Raw genomic sequence first — 24,202 nt, 5'->3', positions numbered from 1 at the left:
CATTTATGAAATGTCTTTACGTCAAGCTTTGAGTGGAAAAAATATAATCCAAGTTTAGTTATCTGCTCAGAGAAATGGTAGCGTAGAGAGCTAAGATTGAAGCCAAGCAGCAGAACACACTGCTGTACAGTGACCATAAATTAAACGGGTGTAACAGAGGATCCTAGCGAAGGGAAAGGAGTAAGAACAGCCTCCTAGGCACAGCACAGCAACCCATTTAGTCTTACAGGTATGACTGTGTGCAGCCTGTCTGCCTGCAGAATGAGAGATTAGGACTCAGTGAAGCAGAACACGCATTCTGACCCTGTGTGTGGGTACTTCCATAAGGTTGGCACACAATGCACTTCTTCATCCTCACAGTTTCTTCTGCCTCCCAGTTCTACCTGTGATAAGCTGACACAAGAGAATTCCAGAATTCTCAATATAAAAACAACAAGATAATCTATCACCATGGGTGTAGTTGAGCTTCAAAACAACCCACAAGTGAATCTTGCTTCTCACCCATTCTGCTGGTTCCTACCACCAGTGGTCATTCATTCCCAGCAAGAAACACTAGCCAAAAAACAAATACACTAAAAATGTAAGGTTATTTTTGTATTAAATTCTTAAATTAAAACTCAGGGAATGTTGAAACAAGCAAAAATGTCAATTATTCAACCACTTGGGATTAGTGATCTAAGATACACGTGGCATTGCTCTGCTAGGCAGTCACGAGGCTGTTTTCAACATGCCACATGCAGCCAGTTCTCCCATTTTCTAGGCTTAGAGCAACTTGGATCAAGTCTCAGGGAGAATCTGAACTCTTGGGAGAGGTTTGTGTTCATGCCAGAAAGCAGAGCAAGCAAGCAGAAATCAGAGCTTGCACAGCAGCCCAGCTATGGGCCAGTTACAGCCCTCAGCTGCAGTGCTGGCATCGTTAGCTGATTTCTGATATTTAGGAGGCTTAAATTTCAACATCTAAAAAGCAAACAGAAGCCTAATATTGCAGCAGGAGGGGTCGTGCACTGAAGTTATTTAAGCACTGATACGAAACTTGAGTTTGTTGGAACTGTATGTTATATACACTTGGTCAGCAATTATCAAACTCAATTTATTATCCTTTTTTAAAATTTAATCAGTTATTATCAAGCTCAACCCTTGTGCTGGTCATACCACCTGTAAAATCTCACTCTGTGGCAATCACTGTTTGCATTAAAGTTTGAGGGACTTAAATCTCATTGCTGCTGTGTTTTTTTAGGCCCATCTCAAGGCATGGGTCTGTGGGCCCCCACCCCATCAGTCACGGAACCAGGTGAACCAGGCCTGGACCATGGGCACACATTCCATACGCAGCTGTCAGTGAAAGCCATTGACCAGGCTGGGCTCACACTGCAGCCTTTCCTTGCATTTGTTGGTCAGGTTTGTGTCGTCGTATGTTCCTGTGAAGTGTTCCTCATTTATGTCATTTCGCATCTGAAAAGTTCTTGACCAGAAACAGAAAAAATTTAGTAACATTATTAACCCTTGAAATTCATTGAAAACATTCCCAATTCTTTCCCTGCCTGAAGAGCAGCAAAGTGGTAACTTAAAGTTCGAAAGAAGTGATGGAGACTTCTACCTTAGTCAGCCGTGCTGATGAATGTATCCTTCTGGTTTGTGCATTAAGGGCTGTGGATTGTTGTAGCCCCTGTAAGTAGCTTCTGGATGGGAAAGTCTCATCCAGGAAAGAGCCAATAATGTGGCTCACATACAGAACAGACTCACGGTTCCTTTCATGAAGGAAAACCTGCAGCACAGTGCTGTGAGCCATAGCCCCTATCTAGGTGTTAGTGGGCATTTGTGTGCAGAAAAGCTCCACCAGAACTACCTCTGACACTGCTGTGAGTTGGGTATCAGGCTGGTTGGTGTGGAATTCTCACACATTCCTGACGCAGGCTAAAGGTATCATTGCATAACAGAAAAAATCAAGCTTGGAGCTGTACTGTTTTGTGAGGGATATCCTAACACCTCTGCCAGCTCCTGTGTTTCCTTCCTAGATCTCAGAAGTTACTTGTATTAACCTAGGGTCAGTGCTTGCCTCTTACACTCAGCAAAGCTAATAGCATTTGGAGAGCTGTGGGAGAGTCCTCTCTACGTGTACCTGGCCATTAAGGGCAGTAAGTCAGTGAGCAAACGATGGAAACCAGTCCTGGTCAGAGCCACTGATCAGCAGGGCCATCTGAGAGCATAGAAAGGGTGATCTGGCCAAGGACTCCTCAGGGGTCTGCGCTTCTCTGGGTTATGTGCTCAGCTGTGTCGCAAAGGGGAAATGGGGGCTGTGTCCCCATCTTGGGCAGAGACCTTGGGCAGCCCGGCAGGAGGGCTGTGGGGCAGCAGCAGCTGCAGGAGGCTGCCACGCTCTGCTCTCTGTGCACTGTCACACCATCCCTTCTCAGCTGCTTGTAAAACCTAACAGAAATGCTTTCTTCATTCACCTTCATTCACTTAAAGGTGCTGAATTATCTTAGCATGACAACCAGGGAACAGGGGAGCATCAGAAAGAACGCTCACTTTTTAAGCATCACAGAGGCTTAGTCATGAGCTGCAGCAATGTTTTACATAGGACCACAGTTTAAGTCCTGGCCCTCTCGACTTCCCATGTGTTGAAGATGGCTCTATTTGGTATGGCACTGAGCACATATTTCAGCTCTGTGATCCGCAGCCATGACTTAGTTAATGATCTCAATAAATCCTGCTTACACAGAGACAAGAAGAGAATTATGCAAATGCATTTCTGTACCACATCTATTGATAACTGGAATCGTACCATTAATGAGCCCCAGCATATCAACACCAATAACTTCCTTTTTGTAGCAGATACGAAAAATGGGGTAGTTTAAGGAATTTTATTTCAGTCAAGTTACATCTGCAGAACGTGTAGCAAAAGTTGACAATTTTGTGAGAAGAGGAAACATGCCGTGGGCATATACACATATACACATATACACATATACACATATACACATATACACATATACACATATACACAAAGGGGGTGGTTAAAACTATAAGAGCTGACAAGATTTCTCAAACACAGCTGTGAAGGAGATCACAAATTACATTTCCAAACCGATTTTTCTAAAATGATGATTAACGTCTCAGCACAGCATTGTGCCTTTCTGAGCAGCAGTCACACTTGGCAGCTGGATAAAGTGTCTTCCGCCAGTCTCTTGCAGACCCACGCATCCCCTCTGAGCCTCTGTCTCCTGATACCAACTGCTTCATCCTTACTGAGCCCACACACTTCTAGTTCAAACTTCATGGATTCTTTGCCAAAATCTGGCTTTGTTTGGCATTTCAGGGTGCAGCTGTACAAAACAACGGAGAAGCAGAATAATCATTTAATCATGTTTCAAAGCTGGCGTTGGACAATTTCAAATGAATAAAAGCACTTCATTGCAGTACTCCACTGGCATTCCTATTACTGAGAAAACAGCCCAGGATGAAGTCAGCTGAGAGCTGTGACACCCAAATCCAGCAGTGGTACCTTCTGAGGTCCCTTCCAAATCTGAGGATTCTGTAATTCTGTGATCTCTTGGCTAAATATTTGTGTGTATTTTCGTAGAAGATATCTTTTTCCTAAAACTGAAGATATTACGGAACCTTTCCACACTGAAAGCTGCAGAACATCCAACCATGCAGACAAATGCTTCAGCTCCCCAGTGTGATCATCGTACAACTCTGGAATAACAGCAGGAACGCCAACCAACAACTTCTCCACAACTAATATCAAAGCACTGCAAGTTCTAAAATCAGCATAGAATCCAAAGCAGCAGAGATGGGCCAGGGAAGCACGGAGACAGGCATGGAGCCAGATGGATCCTTGACAGGATGGCAGAAGACAGGCTTGAAGCCATGTTTCGAGTATCCTATGGCACTGCCCCTACCACACAGCTGGGGAATTGCCTGTGCTGTGCTGCTCTGCTGAGACTGAGCGCTTCAGATGTCAAGGAACACACAAGGTTCCATGAGGCTTTTCTAGCCCTGAAGTATCACAGTGCAAAAAAAAACACAACAAAACAACAAGGTACTTTCCAACCTGAAGTTAATAGTTGCAGTTTTGTTTGTTTGTATCGTGTCTAATGCTACATGCAACAGATTTGTCCACTAAGTAACTTCTGCAACCTTCAGACAGCCACATGTAAAAAGAGACAGAGTACACCAATCGTCATGTCACAAACACACTAATACTGCAACTGTCACAAAGATCAGAGAAGGCAGGAAGGTAAAACAGCTTGAGAAATGAATGTAGGTTGTGGATGTAAAAGGCAGAGAGAGAAAAAAAAAAGAAAAAGAAAGTTCTTCAATCTCCTGTTCAACCTCGAACATGCAGGACTCCTTTCTGTAACATCTGCAGCAAAAATTACGTAAGGTTTCATCTTCCACTGTTGTAATCTAGTGCCCATAGAAGTGCATCAGTGATCTTGCATGATGCTGTGGGCAAGGGAAACTGATGCAGAATGATAAAAGCTTTTAGAGGTAAAAAATCTCACTTAGATTTGTTTCCAATTACTCGACATGCTGAATTATTGGTGCAGTCTGGACGCTTGTCAAATTAGCTGGGTAGGTTTGTAGTCCCAAGTGTCTTGAACTTGTAACAGTGCCATCTTATATTTAACAAAGCACTAATTGGATAAGCTTCCAGATCAGAATACAGAAGCTAAACTGCATTTAACCAAACTGCAGAACACAAAGTAATCCTTTTATTATAGACACGATTGCATGCATCGACCATGAGACAGCTGATAACAGGATCTTGCATGGAAGAAACACAGCGATAATTAGGACAGCGGTCCTGGACTTCAGGAGATCCAACTTTGACCACTTCAAGGGCCTAATATCCCATGAGCTAGAGCACTGCAATGTAAAAGTCCAATAGAGCTGGTAGACATTCAAGCACCACTTCTTCCAAGCTCACAATTGGGGAATCCCTATGGGTAAGAAATCAAGCGCAGGTGGCAGGAAACCTACAAGGATGAGCTCAAGAGAAATCTCAAATGGAAAAACGAAAGTCTATGAAATGTGAAAAGGGGTCTGTGCACTTCGTAGAAATACAGAAATGTTGTCAGGACATGCGGGGTTACAACAAGGAAGGCTAGGACACTTTTGGAATTATATCTGGTGAGGGAGGTCAAGGACAACAAGAAGGGCATCTTTAAGTCAATTAATAGCAAAAGGAAGGTGAGGGAAAGTGAGTCCCACTGCCGAATGCACTGGGTGTCCTGGCAACAAAGGACACTGAGAAGGTGGAGTTACTGAATGCTGCTTTTGCTTTAGTCTTTACTGATAAGACTGCCCTGCAGAAACCCAGACTCTGAAGGTAAGAGAATGAGTCTGGAGAAAGGAAGATTTCCTGATGGTCGAGAAGGATCTGATTAGAGATAGGCTAGGCAAACTTAAGGCACACAGATCCATGGCTTTGATGGCATGCACCCACAAGCAGTGGGGGAGCTAGGAGAACTGACTGCTGAACAACTCTCTTTCATTTTTAAAAGGCCAGAGAGAACAGGATAGGTGCCTGAGGACTGGAGGATAGTCGTGTCAGGTCACTCTTCAAAAAGGGCAAGAAGCCAAGAAACCATGGGCCAGGAAGCCTCACCTCTGTCACTGGGAAGATGATGGAGCAGTTTATTCTAGATGTCATCTCCAAGCAGTGGAAGAAAAGAGGGTTATCAGGACTGGTCAACATGGGCTCACCGATGGGAAATCATGTTTGACTGATCTGGTACCAATTTATTTTATACATCCACATTTATTTATCCACCCTGTTTATTTTACACATCCACAAGTCTAATGAGATGCATCCCAGTCCTAATGGCATTGGCTGATATAATCTCCAATCCACTCACAATGATATAAGTTGTGGCAATCAGGTAAAGTCCCTGGAGACTGGAAAAAAGGTGACATCATTTAAAAAGGATGACCCAGAGAACTACCGACCTGTCAGTCTCACCTCTGTGCCAGGAAAAATCACGCAACAGATCCTCCTGGAAGCTACATCTAGACAGGCTGCAGAGTTGGGCAGGGAGGAATTGAATGCGATGTAACATGGGTGAGTGTAGAGTCCTGCATCTGGACAAAAACAACCCCAGGTACCAGGGTAGGTTGGGACAGACCTGTTGGAGAGGAGAGCAGGGGAAAGGGACCTGGAGTCCTGGTGGACAGCAGGATGACCATGGGCCAGCACTGTGCCCTTGTGGACAAGAAGGCAAAAGGCATCCTGGGGTGTAATAGAAGGGCTGTGGTCAGTAGGAGAGAGAGGTTCTCCTCTCCCACCACTCTGCCCTGGTGAGACCGCATCTGGAATATTATGTCCAGCTCTGGGCCACTTTGTTCAAGGACAGGGAACTGCTTGAGAGAGTGCAGGACAGAGCCACAGAGATGATGGAAGGAGCAGAACATCTCCCTCACAAGGACAGAATGAGGGAGCTGGGTCTCTTCAGCTTGGAGAAGACTGAGGGTGACCTCATTAATGTTTATAAATATGTAAAGGGTGAGTGTCACGAGAATGGAGCCAGGCTCTTCTCAGTGACACCCAGTGATAGGACAAAGGGCAGTGGGCACAGGCTGGAACGCAGAAGGTTCCATGTAAATATGAGAAAAAAATTATTTAGGTGAGCGTAACAGAACACTGGAATGGGCTGCTCAGAGGGGTTGTTGGGTTTTCTTCTCTGGAGACATTCAAAACCCACCTGGAAGTTCCTGAGTGACCTAACACAGGAGCGCCTGCTCCGGCAGGGGGCTGGAATAGATGGATCTTTAGAGGTCCCTTCCAATCCCTGACATTCTGTGATTCCATACTAAGGCACATAGAAGGCAAAGAAGTGATACAGGAGAATCAGCATGACTTCACCAAGGGCAAATCCTGCTTGACCAACTAGCGGCCTTCTATGATGGTGTCACTGTATCAATGGACAAGGGAAGAACCACTGATGTCACCTACCTCAATTTCAGTAAGGCCTTTGATATGGTACCTCACAACATACTTCTCTCCAAATTGGAAAGATATGGATTTGATGGGTGGACTGTGGACAAAAAAGGGGATGGAATCTTCAGCTGAGTCTGAAAGGACAAGGGGAAATGGTTTCAAGCTCAAAGAGGGTGTTTTTTAGATAAGGAAAAACTCTTCTACGGTGAGGGTGGCGAGGCACTGGAACAGGCTGTCTCATAATGCGGTGGATGTCCCATCCCTGAAGACTCTCAAGGAGAGGTTGGATCAGGCCCTGGCCAACCTGATCTAGCTGTGCATGTCGCTGCTCCTTGCAGGGGTCTTGGACTAGATGGCATTCAGAGGTCCGTTTCCACCTCTAAGGATTTTATGATGTCATGACCAGCTGGGTAGACGAGGAAAGAGCAGCGAATGCTGTGTACCTTGAATTCAGCAAGACACTGAATTGACATTGTCTCCCACAACATCCTCATAGGTAAGCTTAGAAAGTGTGGGATAAACACTGGATAGCGAGGTGGATTGAGAACTGGCTGACAAGCAGAGCTCAGAGGGCTGTGATCAGTGGCACAGTCTAGCTGTGCCTCCCTTATGAGGAAAGGCTGGGAGACCTGGGGCTGTTCAGCTGGGAAAGAGAAGGTTGAGAGGGAATCAGTGTTTGCAAATACCTGAATCATAGGTGTCCAGTGGATGGGGTCAGATGATTTTCAGTGGTGATCAGCATCAGGACAAGAGGCAATGAGTGCAAAGTGGAACACAGGAAGTTCCATGCAAGCACCTTTTCATCATTGTATGTGAGGGCATAATGCATTTTTTGAATAGCAGCACTAACCAGACCTACCTGGCACCCATGTCACAAGTGAAGATAGATCAACTTCACTGTTGCTGAACCCAGAAAGACTAATGATCTGGGTGTGAAAGACTAACTCACTGTGATCACAGAAATCACATTATTATTAGCTACGAGATATGGTTTAGTAGCTTGTGATACTAATAGGAATGGGAGGGTGGTTGGACTAGATGATCTTGCAGGTCGTTTCCAACCTTGCAATTCTGTGATTCTGTGACCAGCAGTTCAAGGGAGGTGATGCTGCCCCTCTGCTCTGCTCTCACTGACACACCATCTGCAGTACTGCGTCCAGTTCTGCAGCCCTCAGCACAAGGACACGGAGTTGTTAATCAGGTCCAGAGGAGGGCCATAAAGATGATCAGAGGGCTGAAACACCTCACCTGTAGGGAAAGGCTGAGAGAGCTGGAGCTCATCAATGTGGAGAAGAGAAGGCTCCAAGCAGACCTTGTAGTGGCCTCCCAGTACCAGAAGGGCCCTACAGGAAAACTGGGGAGGGACTTTTTATGAGGCCAGGTAGTGACAGGACAAGGGGAAATGGCTTAAACTGGAAAAGGGTAGATTTAGACTACATATTAGGAAGAAACTTTTTACGGTGGGGATGGTGAGGCACTGCAACAGGTTGTCCAGCAAGGTTGTGAATGCCTCCTCCTTCCAAGCATTCAAAGCGAGGCTGGATAGGACTTTTGAGCAACCTGATCTAGGGGAAGGTATTCCCTGCCTATAGATACTAGATAATCTTAAAGGTCCCTTCCAATCCATACCATTCTATGATTCTACTCTATGATTCTATATTCATAAGGCTATTCTTGTTCTCTAATTTGTTGTGCTACTTGAATAGAATAATCTTGCACAGAACTTGCTTAGAAGATGCAATTAAATCTGCTGAAGCATAAGGAAACAGACTGCTGGACTTTCACCCAGCTGCAAGTAAAGAAATCCACAGAGCTTACTCTAACTGCAAGATAAGGAAGTAAGAAAGACTAAATTGAGACTCTGCAAGCATTGGCAGATCTCACAGTCCTGAAGATTGGAGAAAACAATCCACCAAGAGACAATGAAAGGAACCCATCCATAGCAGGAAGATCTCCAACCTCAACAGTACTATCGGTCTTCGTGGCCGACGGGGAACATGCAGCAAAAGGGCATTTCTCTGTGCAAGGTCCTTCTTCAAGAGCAATCACCTCGAGTTTTTTGCGTAACTTCAACTCTGTATGGCTTTTATTTTTTTTGGTGGGGAATCAACCACCAGCCTAAGAAGCCTGTATCAGCAGCTGACCACACTAACAGTAAATAAATGTTTCCTATTGTCTGGTCTGAACTTCCCCTGATGCAGCTCTGGGCCATTCCTGATCGTCCTGTCATTGGTTCCCAGGTAAACACAGCACCTTCCTCTGCTCTCCCCTCTTCAGGGAGCTGCAGAGAGCAAAGAGGTCATCTCCTGGCCTTTTCTTCTCTGGACTAGGCAATGCAAGTGCTCTCAGCCTCTCCCCAGAGCACACACCTTCCAGTCCTGTTAGGAGCTTTGTTCCCCTCCTCCTGGCTGCCAGGGCACACCACTGGCTCTGATTAAACTTGCTGTCCCCACCACCTCTAGACCCTGTCCTAGTACTGCTCTCCAGACACTTGTCTCCTCATCTGTATGTTTGTTCTTATTCCATTGCTGGTACAGTGTCTGGCATTTTCCTCTGCTGATTGCCTAACGCTCTGATCTATCTAGATTCTTCTGCAAGGTCTCCCATCCCTCCAGGGAGCCTCCAGCACTTCCCAGTTAAATATCATCAGCTGTAGAGGATGCACGCCTCTCCTGCGTCCAAGTCAATGGGAGCCCCATTCACTGTGACTCTTTGAGCTCTGCCACTGAGCCACTCAGTATAGCCTGTACCTGTCCATCTCACATTTGGATGACTTGTCTGGAAGGATGCCACGAGGGACAGGATCAAAGGCCTCCCTGAAATCTAGAAAGATCACATCCTCTGTTTTCATACACAAAGTGAGTGGCCTTATCATAGAACAAGATTTGACGACCAAGACTGGCTGCACACATCTCTCTTACAGATGTTGAGGCCACCAGGCTGTTTACCAGGCAGAGCTTCAGCACACAGAAGCGTTTTTACCATAATGTTGTGCTGAACTCTAACACTTACCCCTGGCTTGCTGGCTGTGTTGTACTGCACGTCATTTGTGATGGAATTCTTAAGTGGACGCGCTTGCCACGAACCTTCCTGGATTGAAGCAAGAGATAGGTTGTGACATCTGGTCACAATTCCACCTGAAAACAAGAGTATTTAGATCTCTTCAGAGAAGTTGCCAGTACAAACAAAGCTTAGCATTCCAAACGTTTCTGCATGTCTGGAATATTTTCCCCTTGATGTGCAACGTTCACACCTGATCACATCAGGCTAGTTTCAGACCTTAGCTGCTCACACAACAAGTTTAAGATAAAGAAGCAGACTGCTCTTGTTTTTGCTTGAGAGCAGTACGATTGCTGAAAGTGAAATGTAAAGCTGGTGCCAGAATGGCTCTACTGAAGTGAATGGCAAAGCTCCTGTTAATGCATTTTGCACAGTATTCCATCTGAACTCCCATTTTTGGGGGTCATGTTTCAGCCCAGCTCCAAGGAGCATCAACATTCAACTTGATTTTCAGCAGCTTTTTGACTACTATGAGAACCATGGGTAAAATGCTTGATAGACTCACAGTGCAGTACAATCAGCTTGAATTACTTATAAGGCATTAGAAGTCCTCTGATAAAGGACTATGAAAATATCACAGACTAACATGGAAGAACTTCTTCCCCTTGTAGGTAGATTGTTCTCATTATTTTCTGTACCTGAAAAAAAGTAGACATGTCTCTCCTAGGTAAAACTTACATTTTATATCTATTCCTACTAAAGTTATATGGAAATCTTAACAATCCTTCCAAATTCTACCACTTTCTATTTAATAGAAAGACAATTCAATTTCAAGAAACAATTTTCAGATTCAGGTTAAAGCCAGAGTACTCATCGTGTTTTAAATCTCTTCTGCAGCTTGGAATGTCATTAGTGACATTGATACAATATCTCTAGAAGCACTCAGTTTAGCTTTTCTCATTTATTTTCAAAAGTTACTGGAATGGATTCATTTCTTTAAGAGTTTGTGAGCTGTAATTCCCAAAACTTGTTTGGTTGTCTGGGTGAGGAGTTGATATTTTCCACTTATTAATGAAACATTTCAGAGCAGTGAGTTCAGCCAGCACCTGACACCTGCTGTGCATCCATAAGTTTCTGTTTTGAGTTTATCTGGACTTCCAGAGATTCATCAGGATTTTAACATGGTAGAAAATAACAGAAAGGCTTAGGAAACAAAATTAAAGGAGAAAAATAGAACAAATGTGAACTTCAGAAATGTAGTTATTAGCTACAGATAGACTGTGGAGTTCAGCAGGGGTGCCTTAGCTCTGAAAGGTATGAAAGATTTCATGTTTGAGAAGAAGCAAGCATTAGAGTCTGTTAATACAGAAAGGTTATTTACTGCAGTAGTGAGCTTAAATACAATGAGTTACATACATTTATTACCTCTGATATTAATGCTGATGTACTCTCTCTGCTCTGGTTGTGAAACACAGCAAGTTCTGTTACACAGTCTTCATCAAGGTGCCCCAGCTGCAAGAACAAGACCTGTACTGAAGAAACAGCTTCCAAGTCATCTCTCAGAGCCAATATCACCATGATAGTCTTCTGATATGCAGCAATCAAGTCAATAGTTAGCCACCATTTCAGATTTTCTATTTTAAATAGTTAGCATCAGGGCTAAATACTGCAAGGAGTAAACAGAGTCACGAAACTTCAACAACTGGTCCCTCTGTGGCAACAGGTTCTGCATTCAAGTACAAAAGCCTGTCAGCAGATGAGATTTTCACTAGAGCAGAAGTTACACCTCTATCCCCTCTTAATTATTCAGTTGCACAGCATGCACAGCACAGTGCTGTACGATCAGCACAGCTGTTCTTCAGAGAAACAGTGGCACCCAGAGGCCAGCAGCAGCCATTGGCTGCAAATACACAGCAACTTCTCAGTATCCACAGAGGAATCTCCCTCACACCCCCAATTCCCACCCCCACCCCAACCCCGCTACCCCAACCTCTCACACAGGTCAGACAATTGAGAGATAAGGAGCACAAGCACAGTTCCAGAGAATCATAGAACGGCTTGAGTTGGAAGGGACCTTAAAGACCATCAAGCTCCAAGTTGCAAAGCTGCAACTCACCAGATCAAACTGCCCAGGCCTCATCCAACCCGGCCCTGAATACCACCAGGATGAGACATCCCTACCTCCTGTTTGATCCACCGCACCTCTCAGCACGGGGCTGCCTGCAAACTTTCTGAAGGTGCAGAAGAACTGCAGACAGTTATTCTTTTCCTAAGAACTTCAAGGTGCCTGGAAGCACAAATAGAGACCAGCAGTTTTATTCACTTCACCAGAAGGAAGGTCAAACACCTGAGCTGTGAAGAACAGTTACAGCACCTATGGTTACAGTAAATGTTCCACGAGCATTTTGTAAGTGAGACTGCGTAGATACAGCCCAAAGGCACGCTCAGTACGTTCAGCTTCCTTTGAGAAACAGCTTTTGTGTACAGATCACTTTTAATTACACAGCACAATTAAGAACATCCAAATGCAAGCTGCTCAAAGACTGTGTAATTATTAAAACTGCAATCATTTCTATAACCATTAACTAGTACTACGTGACTATTGGAGAATTTTCAGCACAAGGCAATGCTAACCTTTTCTTCAAGGACATCAGGCGTGGAGCAGTTTAACTTGTTTAAACACTGCATATTTTCTAAGCACTCCATCAATGTTTTGAGCTGATGCAACAGCATTTTGTAGATCACTCTGAATAGAAGCAGCTCTTTTACCTGCAGCAGTTGGTCAAGTAGCAGCGTGCTGCTAGGGGAAAGCCATTTTGGAACAGTGTGTTTTCCTCTCTGCAATAAAAAAGTTATTTTCTTCACTAAAATAAGAGAGGATTGAGAATGAACCTTGAACAACTAGCTCAAAAGGAACTACTAAATTACTTGGATGATATTGACATCTCTTTTCTTTCAAAGCGTAGGAACAGAGATTACAAACTCTGCTTTAAGAACAGCATGAATAAATTTAATGGTAAAAATTCACACGTGCTTGGCTGAGGGCAATGCTGGAAGGGAAACTGCTCACAAGAGCTACAAAATGCCCAACAGCACAACAGAAATACTTTGTTCTAACAGCAGTTATGGCACATAGTCAATTTCCTTAAGTATTTCCAAAATGAAGTGATGTGGAGCATTACAGGGAAAAGAACACTGAACACAGATGCTGTGATCCTGATTGGATTCAAGCAATAGACTTAAACCAATTCTGAATTTTAGATTCCAGGATATCTCAGGATCTGTAACGTGTGACAGTCAATTACACAACAATGCCTCGGTGTCTGCATTCCAAGCACTTTTCAGATCACAGCCACATAAAATTAAAACAAATTCAGTGCAGAAATAGCAAGCCAGTATCTTAATACTTGTGAGAGTATCCATTTTTTACTGCATTCTGACTCAGTTCTGAAACTTGCTCATCCCAGTTCACTTAAACAAGTTCCACCAGTTCAAGCACTGCAGCCCTCAGCTCCTGTGTGCATCAGACAGATAGAACTAAATGGTGCAGAAACAATCTTGGACAGCTTTAAGAGCTCCATTCTGCTTACAAGCTCTCAGTCCAAAACTATCCACAATTTTAAGGAAATGTACACCTGAAGCAGTTGGATCATTTTCCATTTGCCACGTTCTGCAAATTGGAGTAGTGATTAGCACAAAGGATTTTCTGCAGTCCTGCAGAAATGGACAACGTCCTAATTACAAAGGGACAAGGGCTCAGTGCACAACACAGTTCACACCAGCCTGAAAAGCCGTGTCACTTGATTCACATGCTCAGGTTGTTGTGCGCTCTGAAAGGAAACAGAACGAACTGCTGAATTCAAAGGCAATCAGTGGGGTCCTACATTTCCTCCTGGTTCTGGAAGAGGAAATTCTGAATATCTGAATAATATATAATTCTAATTATCTGAATAATCTGAATAGATGCAGAACTTTGCTCTTCCTAGACATGAGAAGAGCTGGCATTCAATAACATTCATTTCTGGTAAATCAAACGATGCATTTATATTTTTACTACAGGTAGTACAGGGAGCAGCCAGTTGAAGAACCAGATACAGAAATTAGCCCATTGGCAAGTAAATACTTCTCCTTAAACTCTGCATGCTATCATATTATATAATCAGGCTACAGCGCCACATAGGCCAACACAAGTGTAAAACCAGATCCACAAAATACTGGTAGACAAAGCAGCAAAAAAGGGGACAATATTCAGCAGACAGGCCTTTCCACACACAGCACAGCTCAGCATGTTCTGCCATCAGAAAAGCAAGGCCTCTTGTCATGCTCAGCTATTTCCCTTCTCAGTGTATTCTAGCACCATCAATACCTCCTGTTGTCCTCCTGTAGAGTGCCATCACATTGCCATCATCAAAAGGAAGAAACCCACACAGCAGAGCATACCGCAGTGCATCCATGCTCCAAAGATCTGCCTAAAAAATAAAAGGACAAGTTTACAAACCTGAAGCACCTAAAATGCCTTACTGACAGATTGTATTGTCTGCCCTTGCCAAAGGCCACATGCAGCCTATGAAAAGCTGGCTCTTTCCCTCAGGAAAAAAGCCTTATGGCTCCAGAGAAAGCATATGACCCTAATTCAACTGCTCTTCCGCTCAACTTAAAGCACTACTAAAACCAATATCTTCATCTTAGCTCATCACCCTTCTGCAGTACCTTATACCTACAAGGATTTCACTGGCAAAAATGAAATCAAACCCATCACAAAGGATTTGGCACAGTTAAGTGTTACTGGCTACAATGAGAGCTGCCAGCAGTCAGCTGTGAGGCTCTGCTGCTGTTCTCTTTATGTACAGGCACAACAAGGCTCTACACCTCACAGTGCAATTCTGACTGTAAAGAAAAAGGAGGCTTGAAAAGCAGTCTGGGGAAAACAAATAAATAAAGCAAGAATTAGAAGCCATCAACAGCGGTGCAATGGTACCCGAAAGAATTGCTCCATCTTTAACAGCAGAGCAATTCAACAAGCATGAGGGCATTTCAAACCAGACCAGTTTGGACAGATGAACAACTGCAAGTAGTGGGTTCCAAAGTTCTAGACATGAAATCAAAGCTGGAAAAACTCTTCATGTTTTCATCTCTCAATTTTTAGTACATTGTGCATTACAGTGGAAGCAAGTCAACACAACTTGGAAGCTAAAGACAAGTCTAACAAAACATGTAAGATCCTGAGACTGCACAAGAGTTTGACCAATGATGGACAATTAGCAGAGCAAATCACTCTTTCAAAAACTTACTAATAGAAGGAGATCTCTGAAGTTGCTGTTTTATAGAGCCCCAGAGTAGGGAACAATTGGTGGAGACAGATGAGGATCAGCCAGAGACAAACCAGCCAGCTGTGTGAACTGCAGCCCATTGCACTTTTCAGTCTGTGGCCATTGACAGCTTCTGAGAGCCATGGAGCAACGCAACCCAGCAGAATTCAGGAGGGGAACCAAGTGAGCGTATCTGAGCTCTACTGCCTTTAAACGCTCTCTGGGGAGGGAAAGAGAGGAGAGGTGCAAAACAAACAAACTCTGGTCTGCGTACCTCTGAGCCAATATAGGCTTTGCCCTGGATTAGCTCTGGTGCTGCACATGCTGGGCTTCCACAGCATGTGTTCAGGCGGTCATCAAGGCCTCCCTGGAATAACACAGAAAATAGAAGAGTTTGCTTTAACAGAGTTCATGCTTTCTGTAAGGACACTTCAGAAGCCTCAGAGGCTTCTTCTCCTGGGCATATTTTCATTCATTATACATTTGGTTTTCATTCAATAGTGACCTCACTAAGCAAATATTGTCTAAGACCATGAGCACTGTACAACTATACAGATCCCAAGCTGCTCACTTATCTGATGTATCCTTGGAATGATGCATTATTTCCCTTAGCTGATCACCTACTAAGATGAACTGCCTGTGCAAACACAAAACTGAGAAAGAAGTCATGCAAGAGCTGTTGTGTTTGAGGCTCGCTGGTCATTTAGAACAATTTAATGCAATCACTTTACAAACTTTACAAAGAACAACTAATAGAATACTTCCTTATTCAGAGTATCCTATTACTCTACTTGGATTTTGTGCTAAAGAGGTCAGAGCAAGATGACATTATACCACTGGGACAACAGCCTGTTGGTCTTGGTTACCTGCGAGAGGCTCTAAATTTGGCCAGGAAAAGCGATTTGAGGATAAGTAATTCTCTTTGAATCAGGAAGGCACTCTTCCCATTGAATTCTTTCTTACCAGCACCCATCTGGCATGTTAAGTAAAGGCTCCTAGAAAGCAGTTTTAAGATCAAGAAACAATTCAGTTCAAGCATAAACAACCACAGGATCTGTTTGTCACCTGCAAAACTCATTTGGTTTTATCCATGATCTCAATCTACACACAGTTCCTTCGAAGAGATAATGGCATGCCAGCCCAGTGCTCCTATGACAGGCCCTTGCATAAGACAGGTGATACACGTACAAGATTATCTACGGCCTACACTATGAAAATAGGAAGTCTGGGTAGAGAAAAGAATCTGAGTGTGCTTCTGAGCAATCTGTTCACTCTCACACAGCTAAGGCCCTTCCAAGCAAGATGCAACTGCATGTCAACCATAGAGACAGCTTGAATTTAGGGTGTTTGGGCAAGTCCCTGTTGCATACTGTAGAAAAACATGCATTACTTGGGGGCACATTATATTTGATTTCAGATACTCTTACCTTTGGCTTTGCACAGAGTCCAAAATCTATCAGCTTCAAATTATGAGAAACATGTCTCTCATCAATCAGTGGATTTTCCTGGTAAATGAAAAAGCAGTCAGGAATTATTTTCACCTGAACACTCAAGGAAACATACTTTCTCTTCTGTTATTTCTTGTTGTGGTTAGTGGTTAGCAGTCTACTAAAAGTCCTCTCTCTTTCTCTTAGAGATTTTCAGTGACTGCTAACAAGTTCCCATATTCCAGGTGGGAAATACTGGTTTGTATCTGTTAGAAAGGGCCCGGGGACTAGGAGGACAAGTGGTGAAAGACCACAAGATGAATGCAAGCCAGCAGTGTGTGCTGACAGGAAAAAAAGCACAACAGGATAATTAGCTGCATTAAAAAGCAGCACAACCAGACCAGCACAAGCCACCCCTGATTCACACTCATTGGACCACATTTACAATACTGTATTTAGTTTTTGGCCAGGAAAGATAACAACCTGAAGCAAATTTTGTGGATGGCCTCCAGTCAGTGCAGGGAGCTGAAGCTCCCACTTTGTGAAAAGAAACTGGGGAGAAAGAGGTTTGTTCAGAGTGCAGAGGAACCTCATGGCAACTTCTAAACGCCCACAAGGGAGGGATGAAGACAGACTGAGAATCTGTACAGCAGGTCATGGTGGGAGAGTGACAGAAAACAGTCGTTCACTGAAACAGCAGACTGGATATATAAGGAAACAAAACTGCTCAAGCATTGAAGATTGCCCACAGAGAGCATGCAGCCTCATCCTTGGGAGAGGTTGAGGATGAAAACGAAAAAGCTCTGAGAAACTTGGTGTCAGGATTCTCAGAGCAGCAGGTTCAGGCACAAATCTCTAGAAGTCACCTCCATTCCAAGTTACTGTCTGAGCCTGTGAATCCATCAACTTTTCAGCTGGAAGCCAGTTCCTTCCAAAAAGTACAGGCAATGCTTTATTTTTCAGAGCGGAAAGATTCTTTAGATATAAGGATTTCATAAGATGCCTAGGAAAATCCTTGTGCTGTAATGATTTGCTTTACTCAGCGATATCAACAACTTAAGAAATGCAAAGTTCTAACCTACTTGTGTAGAAAGACTCAAACCTTCCAGTATCTAACCCGTGCTTAAAGCCTTCAGTGAGGCACAAAACTGGAGCAGTCTACATAACAGACTGACACCACAAGGGCTCTCTCTAGATACAAACTGCAACAAAGGGCGTAAGGAAAGTGTGAAAACAACATTCATACCAGATCTGTGTCTCTGCTCCACTCCCATTAGGGCCTTGATGTTTTACTCCCCTTTCAGAGGAAGATACTTCTTCAAGATAACAAAATCCAGCTCAGCTGCAGAACATAGTATCGAATGGTAATAATTATCTAACATTTTCTGTAATGGAAGAGTTCTAAGCACAAGATAATGAAGGGTGTCTGAGTTTCAGCTTGGATAGAATTGTTTTCTTCAGTGTCTGATATGATACTCCAGTTTTGCTCTAGATTGCACACTGACATCTGTAGTTACTGCTAGGCAGTGTTGCACAGAGCCAAAGTCATTCTCAGCTGAGAGCCCAAGGAAGTGAGAGGGAACAGAATTAGGATAGCTGACTTAAACTGGCCAAAGGGATATCCCACACCATATGACATGGTGTGGAAGGAGTTCTGAAGGGCATAGAAGTTCATGTAAATCTCTTCTACTCCTAGGAGCCTAACTGGACATCGACTGGTAGGTGGTGAGCAATTGCTTTTGCATTCATCGTAACTGTTATCCTTTTCCTTTCCTCTATCTCAGTAAATAATTTTATCTCAACCCATGAGTTCAACTTTGTGTTGTTTTCTCCCCCCTTCCATTATCTCCTGCAATTCACTGGAAAGGAGTGGATTGAGTGAAGCACTGCGTGATGCTCAGGCACCTGCCAGGTTAAATAAACCACAACCACAAAGGGACAACTTTCTCTCCCAATGGAAAAACACGTTCATTATTATTTATGAAAGACTGAATACAGTTCAAACTTACTGGTTTGAGGTCTCTGTGGGCACGACCCTGACTGGGAACATAAGCAATTGCTGAAACAGCCTGTTGAAAAAAGACTCGAGCTTCCTCTTCTGAAAGGTGGTCCTTAGAAACAATATAATCAAACAGCTTCCCTCCAGGACAATGCTTTAACGAGAAAGGTAAAGGTATCTGACAACGTGTTTAGAATGCATCAGAGAAAAATAAGCAGCAGTGAGAGCACAGCAAGCACAGGACACCATTCCCCGTGCTCAGTCAGAGCAGTACAGAGTGCTCCAGTTATGCCATGGGCCAGCACTGTGGCACACCACACAAGCTACACAATCTGACCCTTGCCTCCAATCTGGTAACTGAGGCACTGCACTCAATGTCGTGGGTGGCATAAATCACTCAGGAGATGGCAACAATGTGGGGGCTCTGGTGTCCTGCAGACCTTGCAGATGCTACTTTAAAAACTGAGTGTGAGTTAGGAATTAAAACCAGTTCCCTTACTGTGAATGCTGATTAATGTCTTTTACAGAAAGACAGAATACAGAACATTGTATTCTTAATTTTAAAACCAATGAATCTTGAACCCATTCACCATTGAGATATTTAAGAACCATTTCATTTCAGTTTTATTTCTATATTATTGTCTACTGCTAAAGATAAAAATAGTAGCCTTAAGTGTGGCACAAACACTATTTCTTACCTCCAAGACCATGAATATTTTCTTTGATGTCTCTGTTACATGATGCAATTGGCAAACATCTTGATGACTTCAGTTCTTCATGGCACCAATTTCTGTTCCAACATGAGGCAAGCCATCCTTAAGAGACCATAAAAGCAAGCTATGAAATTGCTGATTAATTTGGCACACCAGGTACCACATCTGACTACTGTGTAACATAAGATGTCAAAGCCTGTATGTGACACAATTCAGCATCAACTCAGCAATGGCTGACATTACTCCCACAGGAATTCTAAAACACAGATCAGAGAAAGCTGAAAGGTAAAATATCCAGTATTTTCATTAGCACTTTGTTAAAATTGCTGCAATAATGTTGAACTTCCTCCATTTTACAGCCAGAGAGTATTGCCCTCTGAACAACGAGGAACAAGATCTGTGGTGTTCTGCTCATCTTTTTCCAATCCTACAGCATCCTTCAAAAGGCAATGGCACTAGTATGCTGCATTTCTATATACCACCTCCCTGTGTTCTTGTGAACTCCACAACTCCAACAGAAGGTGTTATCATATTTAAAGATCTTTCGGCTTACCCCTAAAGCAACTTGGTCCATGATTTTTGTTGCAACTTCTTCACCAGTAAGATGCCGTCCGAGTTTCACCTTTGTGAAACCACCTAAAATTCAAAACAAAAATGCTTAAAGTTGAGTGTGAATTCTTCTCTAATATAATGGTACAGGGAAAGCAGAGTACCTAGCATACATTGTGTGTAATGTTTTAATTAGAGGAAGAGGTGATCAGCATAATTAATTCCCAACTGGTTTCAAAATTCAATTTCAAGTTTATACACATGAAACCTGATGTAGGGATCTTATAAGAGCAGTTGATCTATTCTCAGATAAAGAGAGTGCTGAGTCAGACTGTTAGGCACACTGTTTTTGTACAAAGATCACGCTTACCCGTTCCAATTGTTTCATATAATTCATAGTACTTGAGAATTTCCTGGTAGTCGATGGCAGACATCCTGAATTCCACAAGACCTTGAGATCCTCCAAGCACCTGCAGTGAGGAAGAGCCAGCAGGGTTTACATCTTACTTAGGACACACTCTTAGAAGCAGAAGGGGCAGCTCCAGCACCGCCCATCTCCTCACCAAAGCGCATCCCGTCTCACCTGGCAGTAACAAATCACACTGCATGGCTTGGACTTCCCTACTGCTAACAGTACAGAACACTGCTCAGAGCTTTGTGCCACAGAGCAGCAGCAGAGCTGGACTACAGCTTTAGAATCATAGAATCACAAGGTTGAAAACCACCTGCAAGATCATCTAGTTCCAACCGCCCTCCCATCACCACTGCTCCCACAAGCACTAAACCAGATCTCGTAGCTCCTCATCCAGACGCCTCTTGGACGCTGCGAGGGACAGCGACCCTGCCACCTCTCTGGGCAGCCAGTAGCCTATCCTAATTCTGTTTCTCTCCCTGAGAGAAAAAGTTCTTCCTTCCGTCTAACCTAGACCTCTTCTGGTACAACTTGGGGCCATTTCCTCGAGTCCTGTTTGTTGCCTGGGAGAAGAGGCCAAACCCCTCCTCATCACAAGGAGCTTCAGGAAGTTGTAGAGTGCTATGAGGCCTCCCCTGAGCCCCCTCTTCTCCACACTGAACAATCCCAGCTCCCTCAGCCACTGTTCATAAGACTTGTGCTTCAGACCCCTCACCAGTTTCGTCGCCCTTCTCGGGACACATTCCAGGGTCTCAATGTCTTTCTTGTAAGGAGGGGCCTAAAACCAAACACAATACTCGAGGTGCTGCCTCACCACAGCTGAGTACAGGGGATGATCACCTCCCTGCTCCTGCTGGCCACACCATTTCTAATGCAGGCCAGGAGGCCACTGGCCCTCTTGGCCACCTGGGCACGCTGCTGGCTCGTGTTCAGCCAAGCACCCCCAGGTCCCTTTCCTCTTCACACACATCCAGCCACTCAGCCCCAAGCCTGTAACGCTGCATGGGGGTTATTGTGGCCAACGTGCAGGACCCGGCACTCGGCCTTGCTGAACCTCGTTAGGAAGCAGCGGGAGCCTCTCCCCATAGGGCTAAGCGGCCCAGCAGCGGTCTGTCCGTTAGCAGGGCCGCCTCAGCTTCGGTCCCACCCCGCGCGCCGCTCCGGCACAGCGCAGCCCGGCCTTTCTGCAGGCCGCCCCAGGAAAGGCCGCTCCACCCGATGAGCCCCGCCGCCTCAGCGCAGACACACGAAGCGCTACTCCCAGCCCCCCAACCTCCTTTCCAGGGCGACCCGGCCTCCGCCGCATACCAGAACCGCGCTCCGACGGGCCGAAAGCGAGCGGGGCAGCCGGCAGCTGCACAGAGCGCGGCCCGGCCGGCAGCTCGCGTTCCAACTTCGCTGTCGGAACGCTCACTTCCGGTCAGGGGAGAGGATGGACCAATCACCGCAGCGCCGAAACCGGAACGACTGTTGTCGCGCAGTGCATGATGGGAGGAAGGTAGAAATGGGATGCAGAGCGGTGCCACAGCAGCGCCACGTTGAGTGGGTCTCCGGCTCCACTGCCGCACCGAAGGGAGATGGAATGCGGTGGTGAAACTGAATTTACGCAGCCCAAGGAGGCCTGGATTGCCGCATAACGCACGTTAATGACGAATCTGTCAGAGCCGTTTTATCACTGCCCCCAAACGCACTTTGAGTGCTGCAGGAGCATCAGTGGAATTTTGAATAAACTTAGCATATTTTAGCAAAGCTGCAACAGCTGCGTGACAGAACTTTGGGAAAAAAATAATCTTTAACGAATGTTGAATAGTGTGATTTAATTATCATCCGGTAATTAAATTAATCAAAAAAAGGGAATCACCTCCCAGCCAATCAGCTCCCAGCCAAGCAGGTGTGACCAGCCCGAGCTGCTTCTACACTCCAGGGCCCATGGAGTCTTACCAAGGGGTCTCCAAGGACTCCCCTGTTGACCTCCGGCTTCCAGTGCTCCCTAATGTGCCACAGAGGTTTGTCAGGGCCCCACAGTTTGCTCTGCAGATATCCAGACACTGCAGATTGCCCCAGAGCAATCATGTGTGCTGCAGGGGGGCCAAGCGACATCTCAGAGCACCCTAATGCCTTCTGCATCCTGCTCAGTTTCTTGGTCAGTTCCTTTAGAAAGAAAGCAGGACAGGAGGAATGGATGTGATGCGCTCTCATCGGGAACTGAGCTACTCCAATCCTGAGCTCAGGCAAAGTCTGCTGTCCCAGCCCACCACATCCACTGTCTCCCCCTCCGTTGCCCAAGGACATTTGGGACCTCCCAGGAACTGGAGGGTGCCGACCGTCTCATGCCTCCTCAGCTCCTATGCAAGGCCCTCACACCCTGTGCTGTGAGCATCACCAACCACCACAGCCAGCTATCTGCAGGCTGAAATTCAAGCTCCAGCACAAGCACCTTCAGAATCAGCATCTCCAGCCCATGGCTTTCACCACCTGGCACATCTCCAAGGCAGTTTCTCCCTCTGGGCAAGTCAGCAGTGCCTCCAAAGAGTTTGCTGTCTCGATAAGTCTCTGCTCACTGCTTCTTCTGGAGGAAAGCCCCGAGGAAAAGCTTTGCCACAGAGCCCCATAAGACCCCATAGAGCCCCATAGTGGTGGGAGCTCGCAGAGAGCTGTGGTGGGCTGCTGCAGAGCACGGCATCCTGCCCACGGGCACGGAGCAAGTCAAGGTTCTGCGGCTGGCAAAGGGAACCGTGCGGATGTGCCGCGGCGCTTCCCCCTTTGTATCAGCAGGAGGAGCCCCGCAAAGCCCTCGGCCGTGTCAGATTGGAGGCGCGGAGCAACTGGGGAAACGTAGAACGCACCTGCGTGTGCCGAGTGGAAATTCATGGCAATTCGCAAAAGACAGCAGAGATTTTTAGTAGCAATAATGAGAATAAAAGGTCGGTTACTTTCTGCCCGCGCTGAGGGCGGTTACTGGAGCGGCGCGTTGGGGCCGGGCGAGGATGGAGCTGCGGGACCGACTGGGGAGAGGCGCGCGGGGCCATGTGACGTCATCGCCCTGCGCCGCGATGAGGCGTCCGTGCGGAAGTGGTGCGGGGCCGCGCGTTGCTCCAACGCCGCTGGGCAGCTCCGGGCTCCGAGCGCCGCTTCAGCTTCTACAAGTGGGTGTTCGGGGGGGCACCGGGGTGGGGGCCGCTCTGCGTTGGCCCCGTGGGGCTTCTGTAGTGCTCAGGGCCTCTGCTCGGTATGGGGAGGTGCGCTGTGTCGTCCCGCCCCCAATCCAGGGTACATCGCTGCCTCGTTCCCCTCCACGGTTCGGCCATAAACTCCCCCAGTCCCTCTTTCTGTCCCCCAGGGTCACACTCTCCCCCCGATCCTCCCCAACACTGATCTTTAGAGACCCCCCAACTCCAGTTCCCCCATTCCTTTTCGATCCCCCCCGCCTCCCCCCCAGTTCTCCATTTTTACCCCCAGGGTCCATTTCCCACCCTCACCTCATCCCCCTCATTCCTCCCCTCCTTATTCCCCCATTCTGATCCTCTCCTCCCCTCCTCCCAATAGCCCCTTCAGTTCCTCTTGCCTCAGATCAGATGTCCACAACATAGACACCTCCCTGTGAGGTACCTCACTACTGCTAATTAGTGAGCCACTAATGCTCACATGTGGAGATTAAGGATAGGAAGGAGCTGTTCAGATGCAAATATCTGGTGAAATGGGGGCTGTTACTCCCAGAGCGTGGAAGGAACGTTCCTTTGTCCAACAACACCTGCACTGTCAGTAGATACCCACATCTGGGACAGCTGAAGCTGTCCCTGCTGTTCATTACGAGGGCAGCCTATAAAGGGATTTAGCTGAACAAATG

General features: G+C 45.6%; 1 protein-coding gene across 1 annotated transcript; it reads right to left on the bottom strand.

The window, feature by feature from the left end:
- Positions 1 to 3,148: 3,148 nt before the first annotated feature.
- On the bottom strand, positions 3,149 to 20,377 carry LOC306957690 (maternal embryonic leucine zipper kinase-like; the record flags this gene model as incomplete). Its single annotated transcript, XM_079551162.1, is given in 13 exon segments — positions 3,149 to 3,326; positions 6,993 to 7,080; positions 7,806 to 7,872; positions 9,959 to 10,036; positions 12,716 to 12,780; positions 14,313 to 14,415; positions 15,530 to 15,622; positions 16,683 to 16,760; positions 18,692 to 18,835; positions 19,380 to 19,448; positions 19,452 to 19,496; positions 19,948 to 20,030; positions 20,314 to 20,377. Coding segments are annotated over 13 exon segments (1,155 nt in total).
- Positions 20,378 to 24,202: the final 3,825 nt, after the last annotated feature.

The sequence above is a fragment of the Tetrao urogallus genome, assembly GCF_951394365.1.
Source record: "Tetrao urogallus genome assembly, contig: scaffold_38, whole genome shotgun sequence".
NCBI lineage: Eukaryota > Metazoa > Chordata > Aves > Galliformes > Phasianidae > Tetrao > Tetrao urogallus.
This window is presented reverse-complemented; position numbering and strand designations above follow the sequence as displayed.